This window comes from Marmota flaviventris, chromosome 1 (assembly GCF_047511675.1).
Source record: "Marmota flaviventris isolate mMarFla1 chromosome 1, mMarFla1.hap1, whole genome shotgun sequence".
In the NCBI taxonomy this organism is placed as follows: Eukaryota; Metazoa; Chordata; class Mammalia; order Rodentia; family Sciuridae; genus Marmota; species Marmota flaviventris.
The window spans coordinates 217,817,720-217,843,780 of NC_092498.1; the positions used below are offsets into that span (position 1 = coordinate 217,817,720).

At 61.1% G+C, this 26,061-nt stretch overlaps 1 protein-coding gene across 1 annotated transcript; it reads right to left on the bottom strand.

Annotated features, from left to right (window-relative positions):
• Nucleotides 1–7,202: 7,202 nt before the first annotated feature.
• On the bottom strand, nt 7,203–10,369 carry Fem1a (fem-1 homolog A). The gene has a single exon (XM_027952471.2). The coding sequence runs from the start codon at nt 10,248–10,250 to the stop codon at nt 8,313–8,315; it is 1,938 nt and encodes a 645-aa protein (XP_027808272.2). The 5' UTR covers nt 10,251–10,369; the 3' UTR covers nt 7,203–8,312.
• Between the last annotated feature and the right edge of the window lie 15,692 nt (nt 10,370–26,061).

Genomic DNA, 26,061 nt, shown 5'->3' on the forward strand with positions numbered 1-26,061 from the left:
CCTCGGAGCCGCCGTCTGCCCGGCGACCTGCGGCGAGCACGCGGCCACGCGCCTCAACGACGGGAGGCGGAAGCCGCGACCACGCGGGCGTCCTCTCCGGGGTAGAGCAGGACGTTGCGCAACCTGCTCTCCCCCCATTGGTCATGAGTGGGTCACATGACTTCTGTCCCGGTTGCAAAGGATTCTGGGAAATGTAGTCCTGGGGGGCGGCCACGTGCCTTTCAGAAAGGCTGGGTTCTAATAGCAAAGAAGGTGGAGACAAAAGATGTTGGGAGCCGTGCTTGGTGGCCTGCGCCTGTAATCCCAGCTCTGTGAGCCTGAGGCAGGAGCATCGAGAGTTCAAAGCCAGCCTCAGCACCAGCGAGGCACTTAGCAACTCAGTGAGACCCTGTCTCTAAATAAAATACCAAACAGGGCTGGGGATGGGGCTCCGTGGTCCAGTGTCCTGAGCTCAGTCCTCTGTACAGCACGCTGTTACTTGGGAGTATTTCTGGGACCACCCACTTCAGGCCGACCGTTTACTGTGCTCTTTAAATGCGTGCCCCGGAATCCCCACCACCACCACCACCACTGGAAAGTAAGAAAGGCGAGACCGCCGGCTGAACTCTTCACACTGACAGACTTTTTTGAGGCCGGGTCTCACTGAGTTGCTTAGAGTCTCACTAAAGTGCTGAGGCTGGTTTGGAATTTGCTATCCTCCTGCCGCAGCCTCCCAATCAACTGGGATTACAGGCGTGGCCGCCGGGTCCCCGAAGGCAGGAGCTTCTGAAGGCCCATTTTACAGGTGGGGAAGTAGGCCCAGGGAGTGAACTGTGGCCCCAAACATGGCCAGGTTAGGGGAGAGATCACCAGGTCCCGGGAAGGGGCAGAGGAGGCCCCCTCCCCAGCCGCGCAGGTTGAGGCAGGGCTGGGGCCAGGCCTGGTGGGGCTGGCTGAGTCACCCCCCAGCCACGCACCCTTGCTATTTTCGTTGCTGACTCAGGCTTCGTCACAGCCGGCTCCCCACGGTGGCCTGGAGTGAAACCCAGGAGCGGAGCCTCTAAGCGGATTCTGGAGTCGGGCAGGGGGCTCCTGGAAACTGCTCTGTCCACCGGCCGCGCCCGATGGCCAACCGAGGAAGACCTACTGCGCAGGCCCCAGGGCGTGGCGGGGCGAGAACAGAAGGGGTCGTGGGGAGGGAACTATAAGCAGGAAAATGTCAGACACCGGAAGGGACTGGAGGAGGAGGAAGCAGGGTGAGGTGACGTTGGGTGTCCAAGAGGGAGGGACTTAAGGGACCCAGGAGGTGGCTTTGGGGCCAAGAGCTGGGGGGCAAAAGCAGAGGTCCCGGCGGAGGGCACAGCCGAGTAAAGGCCCTGGGGCAGGACCCAGCGGGGCGTGGTGGAGGCTGAAGGCAGAGAAGAGCCCGAGCGGCTGGGGCAGGGGGCGTCAGGGCGGGGAGAGCTGGGCAGGGCCTCTGCGCTGCGGGAGGACTCGGGCTTGGACCCCGAGGGAGGCGGGAACCAGGAGAGGAGGGCGAGACCTGACCCAGGTGCTCGCGGGCGCCCTCTAGTGGCTGCTTCGGAGAGGACAGACTAGGGGTGTCCAGGGCAGGAGCTGGGGACCAGGGGGAGGCCACTGCTCTTGTCCAGATGGCAGCAGAGGAAGTGGGGAACCCTTTCCCATTCCTAAGGCCGCTGGACAAGAATCCTGCCTGGGCAGCGTCACCATGACAGATCACCCCATGGGGCCTCGGCAGCTGGACCCCACTCTGCCTCCGAGGTACTGTGGCATCCACAGCAGCCACGGTCCCTTTCGGGGCATCATCTTCCCTAGCCATAAAATGGACCCAGCGACCTCAGGTGTGGAATGCTCGCCCCTGCCTGTCCCCACATGACCCCAGCACACGGAGGACCCGTGGCAAGGACCTGAGGGCCTGCCCAGAGACGGCATCACTGTGCCCAGTTTACAGGTGGGAAACTGAGGCCCAGAAAGGTGAAGTCACTTGCCCAAGAGCACACAGCCACTTGGGCAAGAGAGAGGCCCAGAAACCGCAAGCTGCCAGTGCATCTCCTGCGTCAGATTTCCCAACAGGTCATCGCCCTTTTCTGGTTTTTGCAGGAGAGGGCTGTAACCCCAGCCATCTAGGCCAGCGCTCCCCCAATGAGCCTATCCAGCCCTCTCCCTGTCTGCTCTTTGATTGCGATTCTAGTTACGCCCAGGCTGCCCCAAGGGCAGGGTGGAACACCCCACCCCCCACCCTGTTTCTTTTCCCCAGACCTTTTTATATTTTATTTTGTGATAGGGTCTTGCTAAGTTGCTGAGGTCTTGAACTCACGTCCTCCTTCCTCAGCCTCCGGAACCAGGGTCATGGACCTGTCTTGGTCCTGGAGGCTTTTTTTGGTGGTGGTGCTGGGGACTGAACCCAGGGCCTTGTGCATGCAAGGCAAGCTCCCCACCAACTGAGCTGTATCCCCAGCCCATCGCGGAGGCTTTTTCCAGAACACAGGGCACACAGTGTTCAGTAAGTGAATTCACTTGATGAACCATTATTGAGCACTTGCTGTGTGCAGGCCTGTTCTGGGCACTGGGGATGCTGAGCTGAGCCCGTCTTGGCTAGTTCACTGGACAGTGAGTGGGGAGCTATTGAGTCATGGTTCCCTTTATCCAGCCAACATTTATTGAGCACCTGCTGTGTGCAGGAGACAGGCACTGATCAGGCAGTGCTGGCCTTTAGGGATGTGACAGGGCCCTGGGGGATTGAAGGGAGCTGCTGGAAGGAGGAAGTGGCTGAGAGCAGAGGGTGAGCCTTGACTAAGTGGAGATGGGACAGTCCCCAGCCAGGGCTCTGTCCACTCCTGCACCCAAGGCTGGGGCCTGCCTTCAGGCTGGGTTGTTCCAGGGGAAGTCCCCTGTGAGTCACGCAGCCTTGAAGAAAAATAGGAAGAAACAACAATGCAAAAAGTCCCCTTCTTTAAAGCCTGTGTGACTCTTTTTGAGGTCAGTATGCCCAGGGTGGCCTGCAGCTGTGTCCCTGCTTAGGGAAACTCTCCTGGCCGTGTGAGGGTTTCCCAGAGAGGGCCTTTGCACCGTGTCACACAGCACTTGGTGGCCTGGGCTTGGCACTCCACGGATCGGTTGTCTCGTGACTGGAACATGTAGACAGTGTGGCCTTGCTCACAGGGACAGGCGTGTCTCATCGTTTTTGCTGGGACCAGTGGCCAAACTTCTCGTCCCAGCAACGACAGGAGGATTCAAGCCTGAGGTCCGCTGGGCAACCCAGTGAGACTGTCTCAAATAAAAAGTTAAAAAGGGCTGGGTGTGGCTCGGTGGCAGGGCTTGATGTGGCACCCGCGAGGCCCTGGGCTCCAAGCCCAGCAGCAGGAGAAGGGGGACAGCAGCCCTTGGCAGTGAGCTCCACTGGATCCCCACCCCGTCGCCACGTCCCGTCTGGGGACTTGCTGTTCCGGACACTTCCTGCCTATGGAGGCACACGGGGGCCTGCACCTGGCTTCCTGTCCTGCCCTCAGCCCCGGGTTCTGCAGGGCCCACCCTGTGCGCTGGGAAGTCCCCGCTGGCTCCCTCTCCTGGATGCACGTGTTAGCGCTGCCCGGGGGCGGCCGGGCCCTGCCGGGAAGCGGGAAGGCGCGTGTGCGCATGCGCGATGTGTTCTACTGCGTGCATCTGTTTCGGGGTGAACCCGGCCTTGAGCGGCTCGGCGAGGGCTCTGCCCCTGAGCTGTGACCGTGGCCCCCACTTCCCTTCTTGATGATCCTCCTTGGGCGGCCCTGGCCGCACGCGGGGGCTGCAGCGCCGGGCTGGCCAAGGGCGGAGCTGTCCCCAGCTGGGTGGAGGAGGAAACGGCCCTGCCCGTTCTGGGTCACCCTGACCCTGGAGCCAGAGGTTGGTGTGACCAGCCTCCAGCTGGCCCCACCTGGGGAACTGAAAGTCAGGTGGAGAGCAGGCCTCCTGCCCGGGCTTTCTGGAGGCGGGGCAGGCCAAGGGGCAAGCGGTTCCCTGCAGTGTTTTACCCAAATGGAATTTAGGGAAGGCATCCAGGATGTCCCCTCGGGTCAGTGACCTTGCACTGCCAAGTCCAGTGGCCACTTCTCCACGCTCCTCACCCTCTGCCTCCCACCTGCCAGGCAGGTGCTGCTCCATCTGCCCTGGCTCCCCGCTGGCCCTCCTCAGGACCCTCCACAGGGGCTTCTCTGAGCCCCACCCTGAGGATCCCCAGCGCAGCGCCACCCCCACACAGCGATTCTGAACAAACAGGCCGCACTCATCCGAGGCTACCTGCCTTCTCCATCAGGACGGGCCTTCTGTCCACTCCGCTGCTGGACCCCAGGGCCCAGCACACAGCAGGTGCTCAATAAGTGTTTGGCTTTGATGAACACTGCAGCGTCTTTGGTCCGCACCCGGCCCATTTCTCCTCTCCACCCCACCCTGGTCCTTCCCTCCACTGTCCTGGGACTGAGCACCTGCTGTGTACCCGAGGCTGGAGGCCCTGCGGCTGCCCTCCTAGGCGTAGGGCCCACGGGGCAGGGGCAGACCTGTGAGGGGTGTCCCAGAGTGTGCCTGGGTGTGAAGGGGACCCAGAGGGCACTGCCAGGCCGGTCCGGGAGGGGTGCTGAAGGAAGGGAGGGTCCTCTGGTGGTGGGGGAAGCATGGCCATGTGAACCCGGGCACGGACTGTCTGTCCAGCCTGGAAAGGGACGACTTAGGGACACAGGTTACCTTGGGGAGCCAGACAGGGCCACTAGATGGCGCCGTGTGACAGCAGGGCGGGGAAGCAGCCACGCACTCAGCCTCTGAAAACAGCCAGGTGGCGTCCTCACCATAGGCCACCCCAGTGCTCCCTGCCACACTGCAGATGGGGACACCGAAGCGGGCGGGGGCATTAGTTTGCAGATGGCCAGGCCAGACGGCAGGGTAGCGCCCACTGGAGGCTGAGCTTGCCCTCCAGGCCCTGCCCGAGGTCACCTCTGACCCAAGACCTGGGCTTCCTGGCTCAGAGGCTGACCCCAGGTGGCCCTGGGGGGACCCTATTTTTAACCTGTTCTGTGGCGCAGCCTTATTATAGCTCTGGGAGGCCGCCAAGGGCGCTGAAGTCCATCATCTCTGCGAGAGGAGCTGCCAGGGAGCCCTGCTGCCCTCTTGCCCGGGCTCCTGGGCCCCCGTGCCCTCTCCCGGGCTGCGCTCTTGGGAGCTCCATTTATCCCTCCTACTTGAGGCACTGGATGTTTTTCTTTAGGTTTAAAAAATCAACCCTTTTAAAAACTGAGGGCCGTTCACCGTGTGCGGCCTCACGACCCCACAGGGCCCCTAATGGGCGCAGGCTGAAGTGGCCGTCACCCTAAGAGGCTCAGCGCCAGTCTCTCATCTTCAGGGTGGGTGGTGAGCCAGGGTCTGCCTGTGCTCGGCCCCAGGACGCTGGCAGAGGGCAGGCTGCGCAGGACATGCGAAGCTGGACAGCAGGTCCAGCTGAGCTCAGGGCCAACGGAGGGTGCCGCGGGCAGGACAGGAGAGGCAGGCAGGCGGCAGGAGCAACCTTCACCACGGCCACTGCCCAGCACAGGCGCCGCCCGGCTCCCTCACTGGCCCCCTCCAGCACTGGCCGGCCGTCTGCACACCGTGTCCCTCTTTCCTCCCACCCTTCCCTGTTCCACAGCACGGGGTCAGTGCCCAGTCCTCTTGCTGGCTAAGGCGGGACGCCTTGGCAGAAGCCCTGGGAGCAATCTAGGTCCTCTTCAGGTGCCTGAGCCTGTCACTGATGCCACAGGGGCAGGGACAACGGACAGGACACACAGGAACAAAGAATAAAAACTCAAGGTCAGGGTTCAAGGGTCAAGGGAGAAAGGACCCGGTGAGGCTGGGTGGTAGATGATCCTGGAGGAGGACGCTTCATCAAGTCCATTTGAAGGAGGAGGGTGAGCGGGTGGCACTGGGGATCTCAAGTGTCCAGCTCGGGGCCAAGGCTCAACCCCATTCCTGCAGCCAAAGGCAGCAGTGCGGCCTGTGGAGCGAGGACACTCCCCGCAGCACCTGTTGGGGTGACGCCTGGGGCACCTCTGACTCAGCCTCCCTGCCCCCAGCCTTTCTCCTGGACGGGAACTGATGTCCTATGCCCAGGTGCCAGCAGTCCTGGTCGCTCTGCGCAGAGCTATCTTTAACTCAGGACCATGCTGTGCGCCCCACGCCAGGATCCAGCCCGGGGGCAGGGCCAGTCTGTGTCTGGCCAGTCCACCCCACCTGAAACCTGCCTGACCTTTGGGATGACCTTGGTCACCAAAACCGGGGCTCAACCCTCAATCTGGAGTCTGAGGTTTTAAGGAGCATGGGTCACCATCCCCCCACCAAGTCCAGCACAGGTCAGGTGCCAGCGACGCTGACCCTCAAGGAGAGGCCAGGGGCCGAGCACTGTGGGCTGGACGCCCTGCAGGTGCACAGGCTGCGCGGTGTGGGCCCTGAGCCTCTCCACGGCCACCCTGGACCCGTCGGCGCACTTACGCACAACCCGCAGTGCCCAGCACACACAGGCCAACGCGGCCACCTCCTGTCCTCAGGAGGCTGCTGTGAGGGCCCCTCCCACCCAGGGGCACTGTCCTGAGCCATATCCAGCCTTTTCTTTAGGACGCTGCGGGGCTGGCCTTGAACTTGCCCCTCCTGCCTGGCCTCCCGGCCTGCAGCCACTGTTCCCAGTCCTCCTAGAGCAGGGACGTGGTCACAGAGCTGGACAGACGTCACCCCAGAGGAAACGGGCTGGGCGGCAGCTGTGGCGAAGCAGGAGGCGGGGAGGAGGCCGCCCCACGGACCTGCAGCGTGGCCTCTACGTCCAGACACTCCGAGGGCTGGAACTGGGCACCCCCAGCTGCACCCGACCCCAGGGCAGCTGGAAGGTGGGCGGGCACGGGCTCTTGGGACTGCCGACCCAGCCTGGGGCCGCTTTTGACTGGACTATGCTAACAGGGAGGTGAGGAGCAGGACGGGGAGGCAGCAGGTTCAAGGCCTGCGGGCAGGAGAGCCCCTCCCTGGCCCTGGGAGGCAGCCGGGGGCGTGCCCTCCCTCTTCTGTGCCCATTTTGTGTGGTAGCCCGACCCCAGAGCAGGCCCTGGACTCAGCGGATTCCGTCGGAGGGCAGAGGTGGAAGCAGGGCCTGTGTTTGGTGCCCCAGCGAGCGGCCCTCCCTCCGCCATGCCATGTGGCCACCCAAGGAAGCACAATTCTCTTCAAACACCTGCTTTTTAATGCCCTCGGGCTGCAACGGAAACACCTGCTTCTGCCGTGCTTTGGGAGGGCCAGGATTGTCCTCCTGAGTTAAGTCAAAAGCTTGTCTTGTAAATAAATAAACTTCCTACCTAACACTGCAAACCCAAACCCGCCTCAAGGGCCAGGCGTCCAGAGGTGGTGCTACCCGCTGCAATGGAGCTGCGATCTGCTCCTGCAGGGCTGTGGTGTCACCTGAGCAGAAGGATGCCTTCTGCTAACCTGCCCTGGCAACTGTGCGGGGACCCGGGGCCCAGGGGGCGGGGCAAGTGCTGGCGACCTGCTCCTTGGAGACGGCAGACCTTCGATACTGCAGAGCTAGGCCCTCCCAGGGGAGGCCTGGACTCAGGTCCTGGAGCAGGTCAAGGGCAGGGCTGCTGTGGGCATGCCCCTGACAGGGAAGGCCGCACAGGCGTCCCTGGTCTGCCTGTCCTTTTAATCTGTAAACAGTGGCGCCCGGACCCACACCTGCTGCCCTGGGAGGCAATCGTTGTGGCTTCTTTGGTACTTGACCTGATCTTCGGTCATAGTCGGGGGACACTGTTCTCTAAGGAGAATGGGAAGCTGGGAGGCCTGTGCAAGGCCGAGAGGGGTCCCACACACACCTAGGGCCACCTCGGGGCGGACACGGGGCCTGGGGCTCGCTCCCCAGCACAGCTCACTGGGATGGGTGGCCACAGGCACCAAACCCCTGACTGCCTGGAGGCAGCTCGCGGGGTCCAGCAAACAAAAAGCCTAAGAAAGATAAAATAAAATAAAGAACTGCAGCAAAATGTCAGAACCTGGGACAGCGGGTCCACCCCTACACCCACCAAGCCCGCAGCTGCGCAGGGCCGCGGGGCAGCCGGGGGACCCTGCTTCTGCACTCGCCAACGCCCGACTGGGAGCTGCTCCTAACACTGTGGGTGGCCGGGCACCAGGACCTCGGGGTGCAGGAGGCCCCCAGTCCCTCCCAGCATGTGACCCTGCAGGCCGCCAGTGCGCAGGCGCACTAACTGCTCCCTGGTCCAGGGGAGGGGCCGCAGGCGGAGGGCCCTCGGGTGCTGGCGAGGCCGGGCCTCCCCGGCTCAGTGCAGCTGGATGAAGGCCTCCAGCTCCTCGGGGATGAAACCCTTGTAGGGGATCTTGTTCTTGTCCAGGGCGCGGGCCGCGAGGCACTGCAGGGTCACGTAGTTGAAGGGCTGCATGGTGCTCTTGGCCAGCAGCCCCTCGTCCAGCAGCTCGCAGGCCGTTTTCTTGAAGGCGTTGGTGGCGTCCATGTGGGCCCCGGCTTCCACCAGGGCGTTCATGATGGCCGGGCAGTTGTTCTGGGCCGCGATGTGCAGCGGGGTGTTGTTGTCAAAGTCCCTGCTGTCCGGGTCGGCCCCACAGTCCAGCAGCACTTTGACCACGTGCAGGGAGGGGAAGGTGCCCACGCGGTAGCGGCCCACGTTGGTGGTGTCCTTGTCGGCGGCCATGTGCAGGGGCGTGAAGCCGTTCCTGCCCCGGGGGGCGCACCGGAGCAGCCGGTAGACCGTCTGGTGCTTCAGGTGCTCCTGGCTGGGGCTGGTCTCCACCTTGCCCATCAGGTAGAGCAGGTGCAGGATGATGGCCAGCGCCTTGGTGAACTGCGCCGAGTCCCCGGGCTCCCTGGGCTGCTGCAGGGCCCGCTCCACTTCCCGGACGCCTTTGCTGAGCACGCCCATGAGGTCTGTGAAGCCGATCTGCGTGCCCAGGCTGCCCTTGGCGGCGCGGTCCTGCAGCATGTAGGAGAAGAGTTCGGCAAAGGAGAGGAAGCTGCTGGCTGTCATGGGGCTCAGGGGCTCCAGGTTGCTCTGCTGCATGTCCAGGGCGTACTTCCACAGGCGGATGCAGCGCTCGAAGTTGCCCGAGTCGGCGTACACAGCGCCCCGGTACCGGATGTAGTAGGAGGTGTCGGGGTGCGAGGGGCCCAGGATGCGCTCCCGGATCAACAGCGCCTGCATGCGCATCTCATCCGGGTCCGTGATCAGCGCTTCCAGTTCCTGGGCGCTGTTCACCTCCCTGGAATAGTCGTAGGCCAAGACCGGCTGCTGGGGCTCGGGTTTGGGCAAATACTCGCCGCCCTGGTGCCGCAGCTCCATGGCGCGTCTCCAGTGCTTAAGGGCCCCCAGCAGATCTCGCTTCTTATCCACATACGTGGCTCCTAGCAGCTCCAGGGCTTCTATGGCAGCTTCCCGGCTGGTGGGGCAGCAGCTCTCGTAGGTGAGGGGCTCCTCTGGGGCGGAGCCCTCCTGGGGAGGCCCTGCGCCGGCCGCCTGCGGCTGGCCCGGCTGCTTCTGGATGAGGTACTCCACGATGTTGGTGTGGCCCGTCACGCTGGCCGCCAGCAGCGGGGTCATGCCGTAGCCGTCGCGCTCCATGCGCGCATTGCAGCCCAGCAGCAGCTGCAGGATCTCCAGGCTGCCGGACTCGGCGCAGTCGTGCAGGGCCGTGTTGCCTTTGGCGCTGCGCCGGTTCACCTGGGCGCCCTGCTCCAGCAGGTAGCGCGCGATCTCGCGGTGGCCCTTGTAGCAGGAGATCATGAGGCACGTGTGCCCGTGCCGGTTGGCCACCTCCAGGTCGGCCTGGTGCTCGCCCACCAGGTAGCGCACCACCTCCAGGTGGCCGTCGAAGCAGGCGGCGCGCAGCGGCGTGGAGTTGGTGCGCGTGGTGCGGTTCACCGAGGCGCCGCGGCGCAGCAGGCTGCGCACCACGTCCAGGTGCCCGGCGGCCGAGGCGGCCCACAGCGGCGGCGCGCCCTCGATGGTCTCGCCGTCGAAGTGCACCGAGCCGCCGGCCTCCACGCTGGCGCCGCAGCGGTCCACCAGGTACTCCACCACGTCCAGGTGGCCGTAGCGGGCGGCGATGAGCAGCGGCGTCCCTCCGCAGGCCACCTCGCCCATCAGCTCATCCAGCTCCTCCCGGCTCCGGCCGCTGAGCAGCTTCTGCAGTAGCTGCAGCTTGCCGTCATGGGCGGCATTGTACACGGCGGTGTGGAGGTCCATGGTCTCGGCCTCCGTCAGCCCATGGGACGGCCGCGGGGGACAGGGAGACGGCGGCTACAGCCCTAATGGGCAGGCGGCAACCTTCACCGTCTCCCCCGCCGCCATCTCAGGGCCTCGGCCGGCGGAACAAAATGGCTGCGGCGACCTTGCGCCTTCGGCCTTTGGGGGCATGCCGGGAAATGCAGTCTTCTGCGCGGGACAGCTCCGTAAGACGCGGAGGGACGTTGAAGGCTCAAGACTACATTTCCCAGAAGGCAGCGGGGTAGCCTCTGAAACCTGTCAGTACGGTGCATGATGGGAATTGCCGTTCCCATCAGCGGATAGCCGCGCAAAAAAGCGATCCAAGGACCTCGACTCCCGGCATGCCATGCGACATGCTATGTCTGGTGCGACTCCGGGAAAACTTAGTGACGTTTTTCCTTTTGCTGTCACTTTGCCCGGGTCGACCGGAAGGGCAGGCAGGCTAAGCCCCCAAAAGACTACATTCCCCAGAAGGCTAAGCTAGCCAGGCGGGTCCGAGTTGGTCTTAATGTGGCGGAGCCGCTAACCGGCAGGGGGCGCGCGGGAGAGGCTGAAAAGTTGAGTGGGGCGAGGAGCTTGGCGTAGCCCGGAGGACGGGTGGCGATAAGGGTTAATCTTCGTCACTCGCGTACTTCTCATTCATTCATTCATCCATTCATTCACCCAATACCAGAACAATCCAGAAAGTTCTTAGATCCCTTTTTGATCAAACCTCCCCTCTCGCCATAGCCACAGCTGATCTGTTCTGTCTCTGTAGTTCTGCCTCTTGAATAATATAAATATGAAAGCCTGTGCATTTGGGCTTCTTGCAGGGCTGGGCTCCCTGAGTTGCTGAGGCTGGCCTTGAACTCGCGGTCCTCCGGCCTCAGCCTCCCGGGCCTGTTCGCCGCCTGGCCCCGTGAGATGCTGTAGACTTCTCAGGATTTCCCCGCTGCCCCTTGGTCTAGGAAGCTGGGCCACCCCTCTGGGGTTGAGAAGGCCCAAGTCCCTGGTGGCTTGTGTTTGTCCCCAGCTTCCTGTGCCTTACAACTTGGGGAGATGCTGCCACACAGGATTTTGTGGCATATTCTTAATCTTCCTCATTAACAGGTTTAACCATTTAAATCATAAATACATCCCGAGGTTATTGATTCTCTTCACACAGAAAGCATAAAAACATTTTGTTGTTGTTTTGTTTTTGATGGAGCTGAAAATTTTAATTGCTACAGTGAAATGAGGACTCTGAAACTTCTAACACAGAGTCCTGAACCGGGGTTTGAAGGTCCCCTGGGTGTTCGCCAAACAAAGGCTTCATTAAGTTTTAAATGCCCCTCCACAGATGGCAGCACCCTGCAGTGAACTGTGCCCTCAACCAGGCAATTACAGGATCTGTTTTAAAAGTTAATTCACCAACAGCGCCACTGCGGAGGCCGAGGCAGGAGAATCGCAAGTTCAAGACCAGCAACGCCCTGAGATCCCGTCTCAAAGTTTAAAATGAAAGGGCTGGGATGTGGCTCAGTGGCAAGGTGCCCTTAGGTTCAATCTGCAGCACTAATTAGTCTGTAATTAATTAATGTAGTAGGTGGAGCAGGTCCTGGTAGGACAGCAGTTCCAGGCTGAGTGTGGAGCCTCAAAAAAACCTCTGGGGACATGGCAGGTTCCAGCCAGGTGGCCAGTGGTCAACCCCTGGGACATTTCTCGGTGCCTCCTGTAGCATTCTGCACGGAGGAAGTGTGTTCAGAGTCACAATGCTGCATTGACCATTTGCTTTTCAACGTAGCCAAGAGATTAATTCTGGACCCCAGATTCCAGGGTTTGCGGTCATTCCCGGGGCCAAGCAGCTGCGTGGTCTGCACAAGCTGCTGACCACAGTGAACTTGGCTTTCTCATCTGTGTGGCTTGAGGGGGAGCCGGGTCTCAGAGGGCTCTGTAGAGCAGGTGTGCAGGGTGTCGGGCAGGTGGGTGAGCCTGGGAGGGGCCCCTGGCGCCCTGCGGCCTCTCCACCATCGCCCCATCACCTGGTGGGCCACTTCCACCACGGAGATTAACCGGCCCCAGGTCAGGATGTGGGCGGGCTTGGTTTCTCCTGAGCCCTCTCCTTGGCTGGCAGGTGACCCTCTAAGCCTGCCACACGTGTACTCCAGCCAGTCTCGCTGGATTAAGGTCCCATCTATGTCCCCATTAGTTACCCCCCAAACTGCTCTCCCAGCAGCGACAGGGGGAGGTAGGGCCTCAGCCAAGGAGTCTGGAAGGAGACCACGTCACGTCACCACCATTGTCATCACCACCCCCTCAGCGTCACCATCACCACCGTGATCACTATACCCCTCACCATAGGTAGGAGCGCCACACAGCGGTCAGGCACCTGGGGCCTGCCCGGTGTGGCACTGTGCGCTGTTCATTCCGCGTGGTGACGAAGCCCCCCAGTGATGCGTTCCCGAGAACACACCGGGCAGCCCCCAGGAAGACGGAGGAACAAAGTCTTAATAACAAACTGTCCTCTCCGTCTCACTCCGTGCTCAACCGAAAACGTGTGTCCCTGTTTCTGGTGGCAGTGGCTTTGGCCCGAGGACAAGGGTGGGGACATGTGCTGGACACCTGAGGGGGTTGCTTGGGAGACTCAGAAACAGGCTGGACACTAGGACGCAATGGGGCCCCGAGGGTCATGCGTGGAGGATGTAGACTGAAGACCCAGGGCTTGTCCAGAGGTCGAGAGAGCGGCCCGGGGCGGCAGAGCAGGGAGGGGCGGGGCCCTCAGGGGAGGCAGAAGGGGCAGCCTCCCCGGTGGAGGCCCCGGCTAGGGAAGGGTGGGGGCGTGGGGGCCAGGGGTGGCGGATCCATGTCAGGACGGGGCACGTGTGCAGCTGCATGTCATCGCCATCTCCCTTCCTCCTATCGGCTGGGTCACGGGGCTGCTCAGAGTAAAATGGCCGCTCTCAGCTTCCCTCCTCAGCTGGAAGTGACTGACCGAGCCCAGCCAATGAGAGGTGAGCAGCCGCCCAGCGGTGGCCACGCCTGCAATTCCAGCAGCTCCAGAGATTGGGGCCGGAGGATCGCAAGTTCAAAGCCAGCCTCAGCAACTCCGCGATACCCTGACTCTAAATGTTTTAAATAGCTGGGGACGTGGCTCGCAGTTAAGCGCCCCTGGGTTCAATCCGTGGTACCAAAACAGTGAGGAGGAGCCGTTCTGTGGCCCCCAGGGGCTGAGCCAGCGCCCAGCCAGGGGCAGCAGGGTCGCCGTGGCCACGTGGGCACAGCGGGCGATCATGGCCACTGGTGGGGTAGTCCATGGGCGGCCAGGAGGGCAGGTAACAAGTCTTTGATGAGTGTCAGCTTCACCACAGTGAAGCCAGCTGCTGTCTTTAAAAAAAAAATTGGTTGTAGATAGACTCAACATCTTTATTTTATTTATTTATGTGGTGCTGAGGATCGACCCCAGGCCCCAGGATGCAGGAGAAGCGCTCTGCCGCTGAGCCCCAGCCCAGCCTCCTCTCATTTTTATGAATTTTTTTGAGGAGGGTCTTGGGGATTGAACCCAGGGGCACTCGGCCACTGAGCACATCCCAGCCCTAAAATAGTTTGTGTTTTATTTAGAGACAGGGTCTCACTGGTTTTCTCAGCGCCTCGTCGCCTTTGCGGAGGCTGGCTTTGAACTCGCGATCCTCCGGCCTCAGCCTCCCCAGCCGCTGGGAAGACAGGCAGGCGTCACGGCACCCAGCGTTAATTTTTTTTCTCTTTTAGATTTAAGTCAGATTTACGTTTTAACAGTCACCATTTAAATCAGGGGAAAGAGCGCAGTTTGGCGACTTTTGAACTATTCACAGCGCGGCAGCCACCTTGCCCAGCCCAGCAGCCCCTCTCCTGGGTCCCAGTCTGGGCGGACCTCGGCTCCCCTCCCTGCTGGAGTCTTTGCCCCTGGTGCCGGCCTCGCCTCCCCAGGGCTTCCGGACCTGGGTGCTCCTGCTGCGACCCGGGAGGGGCTGGGGGGAGAGAGGGGGCTGGGCTTGCCGCGGGTGGCAGTCACTGGGCAGGCAGATCCGGCGTCCGCACAGGTCTGCAAAATGGCCGGCTGGCCCTGGACTCCCACACCCTGCAGAGGAGACAGCCGCAGGGAGGGCGGGGGAGGGGGTCTGGGGACCGCCAGCCGGTCCCCTCTGCAGTGCTGCTGCAGTGCGCGCCTGCGTGGTGACAGCTGCGGTTCCCCTGGTCTCCGGGCCGCCTGCCGAGGGCCTGACCTTCCTCAGATTGTCCCCTCCCGGCGGAGCCAGCGGCTTCCGCGGACAACAGCCGCCTCTTAAAATTCCAGGCTCTCACCCACCCTTGTTCATCACGGCCAGACGGGAAGCCGGCGCCACAGCCCCCAGCAGAACAGCCATGAGCAGGAAGGGGTCAAGACAGCCTGGGTGTGCGGTCCAGGCACCGAACCCGAGCTCGGCCCCAGCCACCCCCCAGCCCTTTTTAAATACTTTATTTAGAGACAGAATCTCCCTGAGCTGCTTAGGGCCTCACCATTGCTGAGGCTGGCTTTGAACTCACGATCCTCCTGTCTCAGCCTCCAGAGCTGCTGGGGTGACAGGCGTCGTCACCACCCTGCGTGTGCCTGATTTTTTACTAGGACTCACCATTAAGCTATTTATATCCCTTGCATGTGCCTGTTGGGGACAGGCGCTACAGTCCCCTGTGGCCAGACCTGGGATTCAGATCTGAACCGGGCAGCAGCAGCCAGTTCTGGCACTGCATGGGCAGGATGGACGCGGAGCCCAGGGCCACGGCCTCTGCCCACAGCCCGCCTGGGCTGCAGGCAGGACCCTGAGGCACCTACAGTCCTGCCTGTCCTGCCCGCCATGGGCGACCGTACCAGGGAGGTGAGCTGTGTCCCCACACATGGAACACAGAGAAGGCCCCGCACAAACCCAGGGCAGGAGGGACTTCCAGCTCCATTTTGGTCTCTGGGGACCACAGTGGTGTGTTCGCCCGGCCTGGACCGGAACGTCCTGCCTCCCTCCCAATCCGGTGGCCGCTCCTTGCAGCAGGCGCGTGGTGCCTGGCGGGAACCTGTCCACCAGGGCAGTGGCCACGCGCTGCCTCGGCCACGCCGTCCCCGTCCCCACTGCATCCCGCCCAATTTTCCCACAGCTTGGGCCCGTCTCCAGCCACACCTGCTGGGGCCTTGTGTAGGACATACTTGTCTGGCCCCCCTACCATGCAGCTCTAAGAGGGCAGAGGTGGGGTCTGTGCCCCTGGGGCACAGACAGACGGGTTCCAGCTGGCCGCTGGTCCTCCCTCCCTTCCTCCGGGTCCAGGTTGTGCCCAGAGCCTCCCACGGCTGAGCACAGTCCCCCGCTGAGCGACCACAGTCCCCCGCTGAGCGACCACAATCCCGGGTTTTCTCATCTTTTTCTCTTTTTGGCCCTGGGGATCGAGCCAGGTGCTTTCCCACGGAGCCACACCCCAGGGTCTTGCTCAGTGCTGAGGCTGGCTCCTCCTGCCTCAGCCTCCTGAGCTGCTGGGCTCCCAGGCGCCTGCCCTCGGGCCCTGTTCCCGGGGAGCACTTTCTAATGGAACGGCCCCAGAGCCCAGGCCCCAGGCCCCAGCTCCCCGGGGTCTCTCCACCCGCTCTTCTTTCATTCCGATTCGTTTCTGCAGCCCCAGGCCTCCGGGGAGGCAGCCGCGTGGACACACTTGGGGGCTGCTATTTGGTCATGACCTTGGGCTGTGCCGGGTGACTGTCCCCATGCCAGGCTCTCGGCCGCCTGGGTGCTATTCTGTGGCTCCGGTCCTCACACAAGGCTCCCAGGCCATGAAAGTCCCCCCTCCAGGCTCACCCGCCTGGCGCAGGCACACGCCAGCCACCGCCAGCCATGGGTGTCACCAGTACAGGCACAGCCAGCCTCCCATGCTCCTCGACACTGCAGCCACGCAGAGCTGTGCCAGGGCCATCGGCGAGGCTCAGGGAGGCCACAGGGACAGTTAGGGAGATGCCGAATCCTACGGGGTCTTTATGATGGTTTTTTTGTTTTGTTTTTCTTTTTATTTATTTATTTAATTTTAGGTATAGACGGACACAACACAAACGCCTTTATTTTTATGTGGTGCTGAGGATGGAACCCGGGTCCCGCCCGGGCTAGGCGAGTGTCTACCGCTGAGCCACAGTCCCAGCCTCCTATGATGTTTTTTTTTTTTAAATGAAAAATTATTTTAAATCTTCCAAGAATAGAGAAATGGTTAGAATAGAGCCCAAGATGCCCCCCGGGGCCCAGCGCCCGTCGCGGTCTCGGCTGCAGGTGGGGGCACCGTTGAGGGCACAGGAAAGGGGGCTCAGGCCGGCTCAGCCTCGCCACGGAGGGAGCGGCCCCTCCATGATCACGTCCCCGCGATCGCTGCCCGCAGCCGGCCCTCAGCTTAGATGGGAGGGGGCAGGAGCCCCGCAGACCCCGCGGACTCCATGCCCACGCTGGACCCTGCGCTGCAAGGGAGGCCGGGAGCCCAGAGCCCTGGCCGCTGGGTCCCTCACATTGTCCCACAGCCTGGGGGGCCGCGGGCGGGCGGCGGGAGAAGATCAGGGCGAGGCCCTGCTGGCTTCTCCTGAGGCCTCTGTCCTCCCCGTGGACGTGGGCCGCCGCCCTGTACCCACGTCCTCACGTGGCCTTTGCTGAGGACACGCGTCCCGGGCCGCTCTGGCTCTTCCGGTGAAGACCTCGATCCTCTGGGACCCAGGCCACGTGGCCTGTGCTGCCTGAATCGCCGACCGCGGGGAGGGACGCCCACCTGTTTAACCTGCGTCTGCGCTGGACGTGGGCAGCCTTCGCCTCGTGGCGGTTCTCTGAGGAGGCCGGGTGTTCCCAGGACACTCGCATCCCGGGGGCCACTGAGTCGTTGAGAGATGGTCTGTGTTCGGAGGACGCGGGTTCTGTCTGTGCGACCGCGGGCCGCTGGGCACGGGGACGCGGGCACCAAGGGCCTTGGCCTCCGCAGGGATCCCGAGCCAGAGCCTCCCAGACACCGGGGCCCAGCACCCATCGCGGTCTCGGGTGCAGGAGGGGGCACCGTTGAGGGCACAGCGACCGCAGGAGGAAGGGGACTCAGGCCGTCACTGTCACCGAGCTGGGAAAGGGTCAAGTCCCCGGGACCAGGAAGTGTCGGGGGGAGGGCATTAACTGGGAAAGGGGAGCTGGGAATGGCGAGTCCTTGCTGGGGAGACGACCCTCTCCCTCGTCCCTCTCCCTCTCTCCCGTGGGGTAGAGGCCGGGCGCGCGCCAGCCCCGAGCCACACCCCAGCCACACCCCAGCCGGGAGGAGTCTCTTGGCAAAAAGGAGAGAATCGTATGGTGACGGGAAAGAGGCACCGTCCCTGCCACGGCCCTGGGGCAGGACAGGCCTGGCACCTGCAGGCCGTGCGAGGAGCCTGCGTGGCCGGACAGAGCCGGGGAGACTCGCGGGGAGGCAGGGAGATGGACCAGCGCCGTGGCCGGGCGGCCAGGAGGCACCGTCACCTCTCAGAGGTCTGGACATTCTCCGTCGAGGGGCACCTGCCACCGTGGGAGGAGCTGTGCGGCCGACCCACAGCCACCAAGCCGAGGGGCCACGGCAGGCCTCTTTTGCTGGCGTCCCCTTGGGGCGTCCAAAGAGCTAGAGGCCACCGTGGACCTTCTAGACTGGCCGTCCACCAACAGGAGAAGCCCCCGGGGAGCTTGGCCCCCTTTCCTGACCCAGGGCATCGTGGAGGGGTGCCGGGGTCTGACCCGCGGGGCCACGGGGCCTCTGTGGCGGTGGGGGCCCTGCCAGCGCAGGCTGGTCCGAGGTGCCCCTCATCACCAAGCAGCCCGCGGGGCCCACGCTCTGTTTACTGTCCGCCCTCTCCCGGGAACTGCCTGTTCGCTGGAAAACAAGCCGCGGCTCAGTTTCTAAGAAACGTCTGAACACGGCGCCCCTCCCCCGGGCCGGATGGAGCTGGATGTCCGCAGCCCGAGGGGCCAGGGGGCCGGGACGAGGGGCCGCATCTCTGTTAATTATGTGTCCGGCCACGTTCCTGGTACCAGCAGCGCCCGCTGCGAGCCGGGTGGTGCGGGCTGCTGTTGTGCTCGGGGCGGACGCGCTTCCCGGAACCGGGGCTGGAGGGCGGGGGGCAGCCAGGGAGACCGTGGTCAGGGCCGCGGCTCGGGGACCGAGATGGCCCCGGGTGGGGGGAGGAGGAAGCTGCACCCAGCCCCTGGGGCGAGGCCCGAGCTTTTTGGGGAGGCGGTGGGAGTGCTCCAGGTTGCTGTGTTTGGGGTGAGCTCCTCTCGCGTCCACGTGAACAGTGGCCATTGCTGTCACCTGCCGCGGTCTGAGCGTGGACTCCGCTGGGCGGTCCTCACTGCGCGGCTCCTGTCAGATGGAGCTGGGGCTGGAGTTGTCCTGAAGGGAGTCCTCAGGATGTCCTCACAGCAGGCTCGGGTTCCCGGGGCGGACACGGGTCCTGGGGGGACAGAGGGCAGCGACGTGGCCTCCTGCCACGCAGCTCTGGAGGTCAGGAGGCAGCCCTGCCCTGCCATGGCCTCCTGCAGGCTGGAGGGAAGCCACTGGGTCCAACTGAGGCCGGGGGAGAGTGGGCCGCTCTCAAGGCAGGACACAGAGGTTTGGGGCGGGTTCCAGAGCTGTCACCGTCACCGTCACCGGGTGGGAGGGCCACAGATGCTCAGGACAAACAAGCTAGCAGGAACGGTCCTTCCACGGGTCACCGACTCGCACCGACTCGCCCCACATCTGTAAGATGGTGTCCACTGCTCCATCAGAACGGGGGATACTCCCTTCTCTTTGGAGGTCCCAGATCCATGGCGGGATGGCCCCTCGCACAGCGCAGTGAGGGGACCTTTCAGCGAGTCCCGAGGACAAGGCACAGCTAAGGGGAAACGACCCCAGCCCCTCTGCTGCCCGCAGTCAGTGGGCCGATTTGGACAGTGAGGACCATGCAGCAATGTTCAGGAAACAGGACGGGTCTCCGTGGCAGAGCGACGTGGCGGCCTTGACACGCTCCCGCAGCCGTGGCCCCCAGCGATATTTTCTGTCTCCCTTCGAAAGTCTTGAAGGGGACCCTCTTCCCGCCGCAGGGCCAGGGCTCTCTTGGAGTGAGGGAACTTCTTTGTGCGTGTTTTTTGTTGTATTTTGTTTATTTGTTTTGGTTTGTTTTGGGCAGCGGGGATTGAACTCGGGATCCTGACCACGGAGCCACACCCCAGCCCCAGTCTGAATTTCATTTTGAGTCCGAGTCTCGTGGTGGCGCAGGCCCTCACTGAGGGCTGAGGCTGGCCCTGCACCTGCCGTCCTCCTGCCTCAGCCCTGCGATGACCGGCGTGGTCACTGCGCCCGCTGCTGCGTGCCTGCTTTGGTGTTGGAGACTGAAGTGCAATTCACATAGCACCAAAGTCACCGTGTTGGGGCGCCGTCACAAGTCACCTAGGCAGCATCTCAGATCGTCCCCAGTGGAAACCTGCACCCGCTCTCAGACAGCCGCACCAGCAGGGTCCGCGATCTGCCCACGGCAGGGGCAGAGGTACAGGGATACGTCTCCACCACGCGGCGTCACAGGCGCATGTCACTGTCCTAAACTCCCTGAAAGGCCGGTCGCCATGGCCTCCGTGGCTCCACCGTGGCTCCGCCGTTCCGGGGGTGAGCAGCTGAGTCCTGCCTTTCGCGATGGGCGTCTTCCGTTAGGTTTCCCGTGGGTGCCGATGGCCTCGGTGGACCACAGAGCGTGGCGTGGCTCACTCCCCGAAGCCGTCCTGGTTGTCTGCAGCCCCCGCAAGCCTCGCCAAGGAGGGCCGCTGCTGGCCACCGTCAAGGGCACGTTGAGTTTTGTGGCAGTGCCCACCTGTCCTCCTGGGCGGCCGCCTCTCACCTCCTGCCGGCAACGACCAGCGGTCCTGGGCTCCACACCTCGCGGGATCTGGTGCCCTGGGTGTTGGGAATTTTCACCCCGTTGTGCCGCCGGCTCGTGGGTGATGTCCCCAGGTGGGTGTCAGTTCAGATCCGTGGGCCACCCTCGCTGGGCCGCCGGGGTCCCGTGTGGGTCTCCAGGGCACTCCGTGGGTTTCGGGTGACCTGTCAGGGTGCCCAGGCTCCTGGGGCCGCACTCTTCCTGCTCTCCACGTTGTTCTTTCCCAACGGGATCGTGGCTGCTCTGCGTGGCGACGCTTCCGCACCAGCTGGTGAGGATGGAAGGATACCGGAGAGACAGACGGATGGGGACCAACCAACACCTCGCTTCTACTGAGCCTGCCAGCCCACGGACGGGCCCCCTTCATTGACTTGGTTCTTTAACTTCTCTAAGGAAAGTCCAGGGGTTCTCAGGGCAGAGTCTGCAGATCTCGCGTGTTTTTTACGGGGTTTCTCCTTACGCTTTTAAAACACATTTATTTATTTGTATTTTTGGTTGCGGATTAAACCCAGGGGCACTCGACCACTGAGCCACACCTCAGCCCTATTTTAATATTTTATTTAGAAACTGGGTCTCACTGAGTTGCTGAGTCTGGCCTTGAACTCACCATCCTCCTGCCTCAGCCTCCCCAGACGCTGGGATGACAGGTGTGGCCCACCCACCTGGCTCCTCACACCTTTTTTTTTTTTTTTTTAAAGAGAGAGAGAGAAAGAGAGAGAGAGAGAGAGAGAGAGAGAGAGAGAGAGAGAGAGAGAGAAGTTTTTAATATTTATTTTTTTTAGTTCTCGGCGGACACAACACCTTTGTTGGTATGTGGTGCTGAGGATCGAACCCGGGCCACACGCATGCCGGGCGAGTGCGCTACCGCTTGAGCCACATCCCCAGCCCTCCTCACACCTTTTTTAAAAATTATGTATATTTGTAGATGGACACGTACCTTTATTTTATGTATTTGTTTTTAGGATCGGAGTCCACGCTTCACACGTGCCCAGCGAGGCTCTGCCACTGAGCCCCAGGCCAGCCCCGTACACACTTTTTCTTTGGGCGTCGTGGGGGATGAACCCGTGGCCTTGTGCGTGCGAGGCCAGCACTGTACCGACTGAGCCCCAGCCCCAGCCCCCCCCACACACTTTTTAATGTTATTTTTCTAATTTCGTTTTCCGACACTTTGTGGCTAGTATAGAAATACCGTCTGCGCTTAGCGCTGATCCTGGATCCTGCATCTGGGTTAGTTCTGGTGACCTTTTGCAGGCTTCCTGAGGTTCTCGGATGGACGCCACGCCACCCGTGAATCCGTGGCGGTTTTTCTTCTTTCTGTGCAGAGGACTCATGGTGGGAATGGACACTCGGGTCGCTCCCCCGCTGCGGCGAAGGCTCTCTCATCAGCGCAGTTTTACAGGGTCCTTTACTGGATGGAGAAAATGCCCTTCTGTTATTAGTTTTCTGAGACTGTACTTATCTGATCTGTCTTTTCTTTTCTTTCTTTCTTTTTCTTTTCTTTTCTCTCTCTCTTTTTTTTTTTTTTTGATACTGGAAAACGAATCCATGGCACTTTTACCACTGAGCCACATCCTCAGCCCATTAGATTTTAAAATTTGAGATAGGGCTTTGCTAAGTTGTCCGCTTTGGCCTCAAACTTGCCATCCTCCTGCCTCAGCCTCCCGAGTCGCTGGGATGACATGCGTGGCCACCACGCTTTCAGGTTGTTTCCTTTCAGGTTGTTAACACGACGAATTGCGCTGATTGATTATCAAATATTCAACCAGCTTTGCACGGAATTTTCTAAAAACCTTTTCACTCCGATACAGAAACGCTGCCGACTCGGGGAGAAGGATCCCTGCATGTCCCCCGCTCACATTCCGGAGCGGCTGGATGTGCCCAGTCCTGTGTGCGCGCGCGCCTGTGCCTGTGCGAGTGGTGGACACGCGGGCTGTTGTACCCAGCTTGTCTGCTGCAGGGACTGAAAGACCTGACAAGAACAATTTTAGGGAAGGACATGTTTATTTTAGGGCTCACAGTTTCAGGGGCCTCGGTCCACGGACAGCGGGCTCTAACCCTCGAGGCTGGAGGCGAGGCCAGGGGACCGCCCCTGCAGCCACACCCAGCGCCTGCAGCCCACCCGCTAATCCCATCAGGAGGTTAGTGCACGGACTGGGTTAAGGCTCTCTGGACCCGATTACCTCACCTCTAAGCCTTTCCCCAGCCTTTGGGGACACCTTGAACCATAACAGGGCTGTGGAATGGCTCGGTGGTGCTCGCCTGCTTCCCAGGGGCAAGGCCCTGGACTCCGTCCGCAGCACCACAGAAGGAAAACAAGAAAAGAGGGACTATAGATGCCCGCAGTGCACACGTGGGCAGCACACCCCGTCTGTGTGTCTGTGTTGAGCACAGAGGTACACAGACAGAGCAGGGCAGGATGTTCACGTAATTGCGCATTGTATGTCATGACTTATGCTGAGATACAACCAAGTCTCATAATGCCACAGGACACGTGTCTAATGTGTCAAATAATACGCACCACACAGGCGGGCACGGTGGCCACACCAGCGGCTCCAGAGGCTGAGGCAGGAGGACCGCAAGTTCAAGGCCAGCCTCAGCAATTTAACGAGGTGCTCAGCAACTCAGTGAGACTCTGTCTCTAAATAGAATTTTAAAAAGGGCTGGGATGTGGCTCAGTGGCTAAGCCACGGGGTTCAAGCCCATGCGCACACACACACAATATATATATAGACAGATGCACACACAGAATGTCGTTTTATTAGTTCATATAAAATATGATGGGCTATGACCGTGTGTCCACTGTAGAGGTGATGTTCCTGGTGACTGGCAGCTCGACCCTACGGCAGGACAGCGGCCAGTCCATGAGGTACCGAGCTCGGCTCCTGGACCCGGGGCCAAGAGCAAAGAGCATGGGTTCCAGAACCTTCAGCTCTGAGCCGCACTGTCCCCGACCTGCTGTCTGGCTCGGTGGTCAGTCCAGCTGGTGACCCCTGCAGCCCCTGACCCTGGAGGCAGGACACCCTCGGCCACCAAGCTCTGCCTCTGAGCCAAGTGCGACCCATCGAGGGTCATTCTTCTCCGGTTGGCCCCGCCCGGGAGGTCCACCTCCTTCTCTGCCCCAGGAGGGGACCCTTCCCCTGGCCGGTCATGGTCAGCTTAGCTGCTGGCCTCAGCACCGCCCCCCACCCCCGCCTTGGCCGGGGAGAGGGGCTGGGGGAGCTTGGGGTGGGGTGGAGGCCCCAGGGCCCTCCCGACCTTCCCTTGTGCCTGCTGTGGGCCTCCGTGGTTCGCACCCGTCCCTTCCTCGCCGGCGGCAGGCCCACCCCAGGGGCCTCTGGACATGGCCCGCCCCAGTTCTGGATCTGCAGACAGAGGGGGGCTCCAGAGCCAGGTGTGGGCGTGGGGAGGAGCCTGGCGGGCTCCTCGGCTGCTGTTGCCATGGTAGCCCAGCCACTCTCTCAGGAAGGGCCATGAAGGGGCAGGAAATCATCAAGGCTCTGGCGACCCCCGCCCTCCCCGGTGGCAGGCTTGGGAGGAGGGCGCAGCCTGGGGAGAGGCAGTGTCCAAGTCGCCCCCGCCTCTGCCCAGACAGAGCCGTCTGAGTCACGGCTGCGCGGCGGGGAGGCGGCCTCACAGGGGGCCTTGGGGCTGGGGGCTGGGGCTCCTGCTGCTGTCCTCACTGCCCCCTGGGGATCAGCCCCAGCTGGGGATGGGGCCCAGGGTGACGACCGCGAGCCCACGTCTCAGCCTGGACGTCTTCACTTGGGAAAATGACAGAGGGACACATTGTCATGTCATGAGGCCCTTGATCACCAAACCCGTGGTGGGGTGCAGGGTGTAGTGCTGGCGTGACGTGCAGACCCAGGCCAACGCTGCCGGCTTCTAATCCTGCCTCTGCCGCCCACCAGCTGTGCAACCTTGAGCTACCTGCTTTCCCTTGCTGGGCCTCAGTTCCCTCTTCTGTAAAAAGGGGTATGTATGGCACCGACCTCAGAGGACGAAGCTTGTCTTAAGACGCTGAGTAAAGAAAACAGGGTGCATCTGTGTGCTACAGCCATGAGCAGGAGTGAGCCTCCAACAAGCGCAGTGGACGGGCCTCGAGGACGGCCTGCCCAGGGAGAGCCAGACACAAAGGCCATAGAGGGACAGGGAATGTCTGGAACAGGAGCCCAGAGACAGGAGGTGGGTCCGCAGGTGCAGGGCTGGGGAGGGAAGGGGGCCTGCCCAGAGGGACAGGCTTCTTTTTTAGGGTGGTGGAATATTCTAGAAACACATCCCGTGGAGGGCTGCAGAACACTGAATGTGCTCAGTCACCTTCAGATGCCTGGGATGGCTGGCTTCATGATCTGCGCACTTTTTTTGTAGGATTTAAGGAGTTTGGAGAGTAAAAAAAGAGCCATGCTGGGGAGATGGGAGGGGAACCCCCTGTGTCCTGGGCCTGGGACAGGAGAATGTCCCCAGCGCAGGGCTGCATTCCCAAGCTGCAGCCCCTACCTGGAGTGGCGCCCTGCCCCGGGGGACAAGGTCTGTCTGTAGGTGCCTGGGACCTGACCCCAGAGCCACCAGGGCAATTCACAGGGTCAGAGGGACAGCCCACAGGGGTGGTGACCCTGTGTGGACCTAGTCAGCTGCCCATCCAGCGTGGACCACGCAGCTTCGAGAATAAGTCCAGCCGGCGCCCGTGGCGCACGCCCGTGATCCCAGTGGTTCCAGAGGCTGAGAGAGGAGGATCGCAGGTTCAAAGCCAGCCTCAGCAGTGGCGAGGCGCTAAGCAACTCAGTGAGACCCTGTCTCTAAATAAAACACAAAACAGGGTGTGTCTCAGTGGCCGAGGGCTCCCTGGTACAAAAAAAAAAAAAAAAGCCCCGAAATTATATTACAGCCTGCTAACCCCCGCCCCTGCAGAAGTCCCCAGGGCCCCTGCTGTGTGTCCCAGACTGCAGGCGGTACAGTGCCCCACCATCTGTTTTTTAATTATTATTATTTTTAGTTGTAGATGGATACAATACCTTTTATTTATTTATGTATTAATTAATTTATTTATTTTTACATGGTGCTGAGAACCAAACCCAGTGCCTCACACCTGCTGGGCAAGGTACACCTGCAAAACTAGCATGAATTTCTTTTTCCTTTTTCACAACCTCATCCGTACATTAGTCAAGATCTTAGTTGCTGATTTTAGCAACCTCAGCATACAATTTTTTTTTCCCTCATTAGTTGAGGACTTCCACCTTTTCAATTAAAGTGAGCACTTCACAGCTTCTTTCTGGCTTATATGAACTGTCAGCACCACTCTCTTATGCTTTGGGACATTAAAAGTAAAATAAGAGTCACCTGAACATAAGTATTTGCTACATCAACAGTCAATCTGATAACTGAGTCACTAATGGGAGGGTAGCACATACAGTGTGGATCCCCTAGACAAAGGAATGATTTCTGTTTGGAGCAGGATGAAGGAGGAAAGTGTGCAATTTTCATGCTACTCGAAACAGCACAAATCAACACTTATAAATTATTTACTTCTGGATATTTCATTTAACACTTTCAGAACATGCTAGACCACAGGTAACAGAAACCAAAGAGGAACCAAACGGTGGACAAGGTGGAACCATTGCCTTTTGCCACAATAACAGAAGAGAATAAAAACAAGTTAAACCAAACAATAAAAACCAGGGTCTGGCAGAGAGCAAGGGTTCAACAGACTTTAGTATTCCCAGCTCTTTTTAATTTTAATTTTTATTTTTTGATACCAGGGATTGAACCCAGGGCACCTAACTACTGAGCTACATTCCCAGCCCCCATTTTTAAATATTTTATTTACAGACTAAATTGCTGAGGCTGGCTTTGAAATCATGATCCTCCTGTGTCAGCCTCCTGAGCTGCTAGGATCAGGGT